Raw genomic sequence first — 9,785 nt, forward strand, 5'->3', positions numbered from 1 at the left:
CGGGGATGTCGCGCATAATGTAAGTTTTTTGGTTGTCCTGGTGGGGCAGTGGTTAATCGGGTATGATAGATCTACGGAGTGCTGTCCGACTTCTTTGTTTCGAGCGCGATTCGCTGAGTGGTGGGATCTTCTTGGTAACGACACTTTCGTCGGCCGCGACTTTCTGCGGCTTTTCAGAGTCGCTGGTTAATTAGGTCTGATAGGTCCCTTCGGTTCTATTGTATGCTCTTGAGGTTTTCATTGCTCGTTCGGACCTCCGTCTACTATTTAGTGCTGCTAAATGGGAATCTTGACCGGTACCTTTTCACGGCAATACTCCTTTCGCTATGGAATTTCTGGTAATCAGGTCTGATGGATCCTCTAGCATTTACTTAGCCCGATGTTACGGTACAACTTTTCATAATGACCCCGGCTCATCCGCAAACTTCTGTACTGATTAATTAAGACTCCATGGTTCCTCTTGCAACCTGTTGAACCCTTCGTTGCTTATTTAATTTACGACGTAAGTTCGATAGCAAGTGCCTTTCACGCCGAAGCGTTATTCGCGTGATTGGGAGTTTAAAATTATCTGCGACACTGGCAGTCGGTGCGCGAGCTAATAGTAATTGCAGACGCAGGTATACAGTTTATTGCTGTCTACATGTTGGCATCGACTATAAAATTTCGAAGGAAAATGAAATTTTCACAGTATCGACGAACTGTGTGCAGAAAATATGCTGTGCAGCAAATTGTAACGCTACGATGAACAATAATATCGATTTAAGCATTTTGAGCAAGTTAAATTTGCCGTTTGGAAATTTAGATGTGATGGATAGACGAGCAGAATGGTTGAGAAAATTCAATATCCATGAAAGTAAGAAAGTTGTAATAGTTTGCTCGAGACATTTTCGTGAAAATGATTACTGTTCTCCAGATGTAGACACTATTTTGCAAACGAGTTTTAAGAAAAAATGCAGCTCCAGTATCTGTAACTCTTACTAAACAGAGAGAGACGTCAACATTAATAAAAAGAGAAGACAGGCTTGCTCAAAGGCAGTTAATAAAAAGGAATTTGTAACATTTTAGCCTTCGGTCATATTTCTGGATGGCAGCGTTGTTTTTACATATTCCAATATCATGTCCACGCGTATTACCAACATTTTTACTGTAAGAAATAACTCTTAAGGGCCGAAACGCTTGAAAAATAAGTGATTTTCACGAATTAAAAAAAGAGACACTGAACAACTTAGAGTAAAAATGCTTTTTGAATTTTATTACTACATATTTGAAGAACAAAACTAATTACTGTTTGAATTTTATCGATTTTTGCATTAGATATACAGCATTCATTGTTCGACTGTAGAAATTAGGGCTTTTGACGAGCGCCATCAGAATTCGTAACAGGATCGTCTGAAATAAAAAAACTAAAAATATTCTTAAAATATATGTGAATTGTTGCTCGTATTATCCGTTTTCACTGCAAACAAACAATCCGGTGAGTCTTAAGACATGTTTAAACACAATGTTGCAAAGAAGCAGTTGTCCTACGAATAAATATGTCCATAAGAAAGATATGGGCGATCCAAAATTACTCTTTGTGGACCAGGCGATAACCATTCACATATATTTTAAGAATATTTTTAGTTTTCTTATTTCAGGCGATTCTGTCACGAATAATTTTTGTTTGTTCTTCAAACACAAGTATGTAGTCTGAATATTCAAAAAGCTTTTTTACTGTATGTTATTCAATTTCTTTTTTTTTAATTCAAGAATATCCCGTATTTTTCAAGGGTTTCAAATGGAGGGTACCCTTAACTACTGGTTCCACATAAACATGTAGTAAAATGCATACCTGCGCCTTCTATATTTGGTAGGTAGTTTTCTTTACCAATACGCGCCAAGTTCGTAGCTCACTGGCAACGAAGCGCAACAAGCATGGGTCCGCGGTAAGCCCAATACTACTTGCGAAAATAGCAGAAGCAAACCAAACAGAGGTAGGAACTGTTTGCGCCGCGTCCTCGAAGATAAGTTCCAGCAGCTTTATAATTGTTCGGCGAAAAGAGTAGGGGGTGCAATTTCCCCGAACTTTAGCATCCCCGTTTGGATGCTAATTGAAACCGACCGGTGGCCCAGGTGCGCGGTGAATCTCAAGCGAAATATATATTTCCCGGCCGTTAAAGATGCTCCCTCGTAACGTCCCAATCGTGTCGGATTCCCTTTCCCCCCCTATAATGCGAGCGTGATGCATGGCCGGTGGAGTATCCGCTTGTTTGTCCGTCGAGCGGTTCGGCTAATCTGACCGGCCGAATTATCCTGGTTAACGTCAAATAGCTCGGTGCGCCATCAAATAATTCGTTTCACGCCAGATAATCCGAGGCTGCGGCAAGGATAATTCCCGGCGCATTCCAGGATTATTTGTTGCGGCTTTGGATTGTTTGGCGTCAAGTGAGCCGCACTTCGCCCCGCCGCGAAACGGCTTCCACTGAAAACAACGGCGACGACGGCAAAACAACAATGGATCGACGACGACTACTACGCGAGGGGTGGTCGCGAGATGGTGGTAAAAAAAAGGAGGAGTAAAAGTAAATAAATCGATGAATGGAGAAAATAAAAAAGAACAACGAAACTGGCGATATCGGTTTCCCCTCTGGATACAAGCGAAGTTTATGTATATAATAGCACGCCGGTCACAATTCAATCGAAATCGTATCGTCGCGGGGGCGAAAAGAGGAACGGGGTGCAAAACAGGCCCGGTTGAATTCGGTGATCGCGGGTTGCAAAAAAGTTGCTTTCGTTATTTGAGTTAGCTGTTTACCTCGTTATAGATCGGCTCCTAGTTTCCATTCGGGACCAGCCTCCGCGCCTAAAGGCCTTCACCCCCCATCCACCTGCCCCGTTTCTTTGCGCCTGGCTGCGGCAAAGCAAGTTACCAGATAAATGGAATATATGCTCGTTAGATTCGGGAACCGATCATTTCGCGAATCGTAGAATCCGGCTGCATCGCGAAACGACGCTCGAATTGATCCACCCCCTCCCCCGGAGCCCTGCAATTGGAACGATAAGGTACGACGGGGACGAACAGCGGCGCGATAGGACAGGTTTCGCTGGGATGACGGCGCGGGGAAGAATTATGGAAGATAATCGTGGCGCGTGCACGGATATCGCGTCGCGTTTACTTTTGTTTCGTACCCGCACGATCTTGCGGATGTTTGCGGGAAACGCAGCTCGGCGCCTGCACCGCCTCTGGCGGCGGTCCCTTTAAATTTGCCAAATTAACCAGGGACGAGCGAGCATTGTAAAACGCGCGATTAACCGTGTCATAATTAGGCTTCATTTACACAGGGGCGAGGCTGTCGCGTTACGGCCACGGTTCGTTCAAATGTTATTCGAGGACACTGAGCGTGACTGGAGCAGGTCGCGTTAATTCATTTTGCAGCGCATTGAATAATATTCGATCGAACCGTGACTGGAACGGGATTGTAACCAAGTGAATCCAGTCGACTCGGGTACAACTGTCGCGGTGATTCTTTTGGAGTCGTCGCTTCGTTCGGGGGTGATTAAAATTCAGCGGGAAAATATGGTTTATTCTAAATAATGGGTCTATGGGTTTATGCTTCTTTTACTGAGGGACGCAGAGTTTTGAAGAAAGGGTTGCAAATTTTTAAACCACCTCGTAGCGATGGCTTTGATAATCAAAAGGGCCTTAATAAATACACCTCTGCTAAGACTAATATTTATCGAGATATAAGCCAGGACGGAGGGTGGAGCGCGATCAGTATGTTTATAAAGCACACACCAGATTAGTTCTGCCAAAGGAACACCCTCGAAGGTAGAGAAACACTACTTACATTTGCATTTCTTTACGGCGAGGAGATGAAATTTCCCCTGGAAGTGGGAGAAAATCTCATAGAGCACCTGCTATATAGGCAACACAGAGGGGCTTTCCACATCTCGCTTCAAACCATTCGTTCACTTTCACGAGCTCCTCGAATATTTCTATGCCGCTGTAATTTCACAAATCCGGATGTACACTTCATCTGTTCTGCCGGCGTTTCTTTATTACGCAAAGCAACGGATCAAGAGGACGGTCGGTGGAGTATGAGACCGAGCAGTTGCGAGCGGGAAGAGGATCGATTGCCGGTTGATTAAAAGACAGAGTCGCTTCTAATCGCATTAAAGGCGACAAAAAGGACGTAAATTATCGTCGGTTGTGGTCGCGAGGCCGTCGCGGGGCGAGAAGGGCAGGGATTTTTGTTCACGGCTCGCAGGAGATCCGTCATCCATCATCGGCTCGTAGAGGTGGAATCGAAATTCTATGACCTACATCCGCCGCGGCCAGCTATTAAAGCATAAGCGTTCTCTGAATTTGAATTCTTTTCCCGTTATTATGTCCCGAAAGCGCGGTTTTATTACTTTCGATTCTTGCGTCGAACGCCGACATCGCTGACTACAGGGATATATTAGCCGCGGGGAGGGAAAGCGGCACGAATTAATTCCGGAACTTCCGCCGGTCGCCCGGCACGCAAGGAGGATCCTCTAACACGACGCCCGGCGAGCTTGCATTTCCGACTTCTGCCGCTTTGTTCCCTGACAGAACTGACAAAAAGCATCGGTTAGCGATTTTATCGACCGCGATGGGGGAGGGACTCGGATTTCTCTCGCTGAAATTCGCAAGAATTCAGACGGCGAAGGACGCTGCCCGATGCAATCTGTCGGCGAGAATTGTTGCCCGATTGTTATGCAAATTCGATTTCAAAGAGTCGCGCAGCTGTGCCCGTTGCGCCTCACGGTCTCGCGACTTGATCGTGCAATTTTGTGCACCTAAACAATGATTACTGGAAGCCCCTCTACCTTCGAGGATGCTTGTACGTGATCGTTACCCCTTCAGAATTTAATGGTGGCGAAGAATGTTCGAGTGGAGGAAAATGGATCCATCAGACTTCCCGTTGTTGTTTGTCACTATCTCTGCATATATTTCCAAGGAATTTCTCCCAAGCCTAGGACCTTTGCACGTTGGCGAATCTACTTGGTGTACCTACTCAAAGGGGGGCTAAAACTTGACTTCTGTGTTAAGTTCCTGGATAATCTACTAAATTCAAGAATTCTTTCAAATTTCGTTCAAAACTAATTTGGAATAGAAGAAACCCTTGCACAAAGTTTAAAATCGATTTACCACATAGGTACCGAGAAATTGTTAATTAAAGTTGATGTATTTTACCACAGTGGCAGATGGCAGAGTAACAAAAAAAGAGGCTTTATTTTTTCAGTTTTTCTTCTGAATCAGGAAAACTATAGTCAAGTTCTATTTTCGTATTACAATTATTTATATTAACATTTAATTGTTTAAAATATATATATATAAACACACATGATGTTACAAATTATTATTAGTATTTCTATAGTATCATACTGCTTTATATTTATCGTTTATTACTCAACTCTAATTTGACTAACATAGTTGGTTAGGAACTATCTTAAGGGTACTCTACCATTAAAATTATTCAGAAAATATGCAGTAGAATATACAGGTGTACGTTTTTCCCAAAACACGTTTTCTTGGGAGGCGCCATGTTGGGCCGAAGAATAGGTAATTCTTTGTGATTTTTTTGTACCAAAACGGTTCGACAAATTAATTTGAGGTTTGACAGGCTGCTTTACTGTATCTTGGACTATTGTTCTGAATTTTTGTACGACGATGAAAAAAAAAACATGGCAGATACATTTTTTGTATCACACAGGCAGTCATAGCCACCAGCAGTCAGCAGTATTAGATAAAACTTAGACAGATTTTTAAACAAATACAGCCGAAAAAGTTTTTGACCCTACGACGTTTACTCTTTTCTAAATAAAATTCTAAAAACGACCTTTCTGGTGTGATTTGATGGGAGGGCATCCTTAAGAGAATGAATATGATTCACGAGGATTAACAGACCTTCGTATAAATTTCATAACTATAAAATAGATGAAGACCCTCGTCCAATAGTGCCATCGAAACAGAGCCACAGCGTCGTAAACCCCTTAAAGCCTGCTCTTCCCAGAACGATCAGCTGCACGAAGTCCAGCTGCTGAAAATTCCAACGAACTCGTACTCGCAAGAGAAAGTGTCCAAGTCCAGCAAGCGGGAGCCTCAAAACGTGAACTTTCTTCGCGGCTGTTTCTAAATTATTCCACCTAAGAAGCAGCGCACCCCCTCAAGAGGCATCCGTGCTCTTTCTCTAGCCCACAAAATAAACCATCCCCGAGGCTGTACGCCCACCGGAAAATATAGACCAGAGAGAGTCGAAGTCCCCGAAATACTCTAGCACGAGCCTAACATGCGAATTGGCGCTAGCATTCCGAGTATATAGCATCATGATTTTAGTATCCTGTTATTTACTGCGCGCGGGGAAGCGCCACGGGGGCTAGACGCGTCGACGACGAACTTTGATCCCCAATCGACCTGTGTCTTTGTTCCAGTTCTCGGGTCGTCCACGACGGAACAAAGGCTACCGTGTCTGCGGCTGGTCCTGGGTCTGCTCGTGTTTCTTCTGATCGTCATTCGTTAACCGTAACGCAATTAAAATACGCGCGCTTTGGAAGCTGTTTATGTAAATCGACGTGCTTGTAAGAGAGTTCGGGGGCCCCGCTTTGTGTGAACGTGCCCCTCCATCACGGGATCCTGGGTCGCCCTCCGGCGACAGCTGACGCAACGGCGAGGAACGACGAGGAGCTGCGAGCAGCGTGGCCGTTCTCGGTCCGTGGTGCCGAGGTGGGCGTCGGGGACGGAGAAGAGATACGGGAAGATCGGTGGTGGAAGCCCTTTCTCGGCCAACGAAACGATCCCGTCGGGGGAAGGAACGGACGGAATTGGGGAGAGGAACAGCCGAAGACTATTTTGTTATTAGGCCTCCGCCGGCGACACGGCGGGCACGAGTAAGTATGTGCGCGCTGCGTCGCGTCGCAGGAGAAGGACACGTTTTCGTTCCGTACTTTTAGAACCTGTACGTTTGTTACGCACACGCGGGCCATCTGTCTCGATCGATCTCAGTCATCTCTAGCTCTTTGTATCTGGATTAAACGATCGGAGGGTGCGCGGAGGAGATGTACCTGAATCGCGATATCACGTTCGCGTTGCCATTATTCCCGCGCGAAATCACTCCGCCCATTGATAAGCTGGCGCGAGGTTCGGCGTAGAGGACGGTAGGGAATCTGTGCGGCCGGGAAAATAACGCAGGAGAAGGGACTGTTTTTATGCGATGCTCGAGAGAAATGACGATCGTTCGTTACCGAAATTTCATTCCCATTCGCCCCGCTCGCACAATCGACGTCCCATTCGACGCTTATTACGCATTCAGTTTATTAAATTAATACATCTCGCCCGTTCGATTCAATGTATTCCCTTCGATACATTTGTCAACCGCGTTCGACACGCCTCTGAACGGTAACGAATAACAAAAGCGATTTACGTCACGTTCTGTTATCGTATATACATATAGGTGTATGTGTATATATTTTTCCTGGTTCAGCTTCCGGCGAGAACGTTGTTCCCTGCTGACGATAGCAGTGCCGTTCGCCCTCGAATCGCGATACGCACACACGGAGTTAGCTATTTCTTCGCACTGTTTCCTTTTCTCGCGACGACGGACGGGCCACGGGGAGAGGCCGAAAGAAGAGGAGAATAGGAAGACGAACGGGAGATATGAATGAAACGATAAAATCGTATATTATGTATTATATATGTATATGTATATTATGTATTAACAAGCGATGTGTGCTAGTATTAGTTACGGGATTTACGGTTAAGAATCGCAACGACTGAATAATACTCTACATGATTTTCTAATTGTAATAAGTATTTTTGAAAAACCGTCATCGTTTCTACGTAGCAAGCGCGTGCGTTGTAGGGAGCGTGTTTCGACTTGGAGATTTAGCCAAAAAAAAAGAGAGAGGAGCGCGTGAGAGCAGGGTGTAATTGATATTTTCGAACGGATGGGTATAATGCGTCTCTAAAATAGATTTAAACGAAAGAAAAATGTGGTGTAATGTGTCAGACGTATCTCGCGTATCCACAGCATAGGTTCTCGATTCTTTGTGTAACAGATAAAAAAAAGGGAAAAAGAAAATTGAAAAAACGAGAGGAAGAAAGGGAAGCTAGTCGAATTCTTGCCAATCATTTGGTATCGATGCTCATTATGTTCCTCAGCTTGTCACCGTACGGAAGAATATTTATGATAATAATAACGATATGACCACAGAACCGTGTTTGCTTCGTGTCGCCGTTGGAACCGTGCTGTGCACACGCTTCTCTGGTTAAACCTTGGCTCGGGTCGGGCACAGCCGGGGCGAGCGTTAATGACAAATTCGCTTCAAATCAGATCCGAATGTTGTTCATTCAAGGAAATTGCAATTCCAGGGAACTGTAGCGCGCGAGTTAAGGTGTAATTCGAGAAGCATCCCCTACCAGATGACCCCCATTCCTCCGACGGGTAACAGCGAACCCGCCGGCCGCTACTCTCCCGCGGCAAATCCCCGCTGAACTGTTCCGAACGTTTCGGCGATAAATATTATTTTATCGAGCGCTCGCCGATTGAATCGTGTTACTGCCGTTATTACTCTATTTGTTTCCGCATCACCGGTAATAACGCTGATGAAATAATTCAATTACACGTTCCGCATCCGATCACCGGCGCGGCACAGCGCGCGTACAGCATGGCCGCCTCCTAGCACTGGCCCCTCTATTAATCCTCGAAGATGCGCTATTCACAACCGGCTAATCCGTTTATTCTTTCAAATCCGAAACCCAATATCCCCTTCCAAAGGGCACGCCCCAACGTTTTACGCTTTATGCTCCCACTTGCACCCGCGAAGAAACGCTTGCACATTGCTTGCAAACGGAGCCATTTTTAAGGCGAACAGGCTTTTGAATTTTCAGTATTTCGTCGGGAGACTGAAGTAGACCCGAGTCGGGCCTTGATTAAATTCGTTTGGAACGGGAGTTAATTACTAAGGCGTTCTTTTAAAAAAGTACCGTTTCACTAGGTGCACTAATACACCGAGAGAAGCTGAGGAAAGTGATTCGTGGAGACAGTAAGTTGAATTTCTATTTTATTCCTAACAGTTTGCAATAATTTTGCAGGTCACAGCTTCGGAAGAACTTGCTCCGGGATTGGCGTAAGTAAGGATGCCCATCGAGCCTGCTCCTTTTTTTAATCTCGAGCAAATTGACCCCATTCTGCCTTTTACGCGATGAGTATTTTACTCTGCCAGGGGAGGGTCAATAATAAGAGGGACGTAGGGTCGTTCCGTGAACTTGGAATTAGGAAGCGCGGAGGAATTACAGAAAAATTCAGAAGTGTCTTGGAAATAGCATGAAGCGTAACGATTTAATATTATGCCCCGGTTGCAATCCCTCTGTACTCTTTGATGGCTGCAATGAAAGTAACCATGTAGTCAGTCAATGTCTCTCCATTCCCCGTCCTCTGCTCCGGCGCTATTCATGAGTCACCAACCCTTGTTCGCGGTGATTTATTGGTCCCAGGGTTCGTGGTACTTGTTCTTCAAAACTTTCCGAAAAGCTACATCTAAAACTTCCCCAGCTGGGTGGCCACATACATCTGCAGGAACGAGGGCGCGCTCTTTATTCAGACTGATGGTACACATCGACGTATCCAGCGATATGTCAAGGGGAGCAACTCTGAATTAGACGGACGCGGTTGTAATTCCATACGGAAGATGGAGGCGTTTGCAGTCTGGAAACGTGAGAGAGTAGAAATGCATTCTCTACTTGGGCTGTGGATATTGCTTCTCAAATTCAAGTGAAAACACTT

At 45.2% G+C, this 9,785-nt stretch overlaps 1 protein-coding gene across 1 annotated transcript in view; it reads left to right on the top strand.

The window, feature by feature from the left end:
• LOC143377440 (uncharacterized) overlaps window positions 1–8,215 on the top strand; it is a 28,689-nt gene extending 20,474 nt beyond the window's left edge. The window contains exon 6 of the mRNA XM_076828652.1: window positions 6,436–8,215. Coding sequence (XP_076684767.1) covers window positions 6,436–6,524 — 89 coding nt within the window. The 3' untranslated portion in view covers window positions 6,525–8,215. The remainder of the gene's footprint in view (window positions 1–6,435) is intronic.
• Window positions 8,216–9,785: the final 1,570 nt, after the last annotated feature.

The sequence above is a fragment of the Andrena cerasifolii genome, chromosome 16 (genome assembly GCF_050908995.1).
Source record: "Andrena cerasifolii isolate SP2316 chromosome 16, iyAndCera1_principal, whole genome shotgun sequence".
In the NCBI taxonomy this organism is placed as follows: Eukaryota; Metazoa; Arthropoda; class Insecta; order Hymenoptera; family Andrenidae; genus Andrena; species Andrena cerasifolii.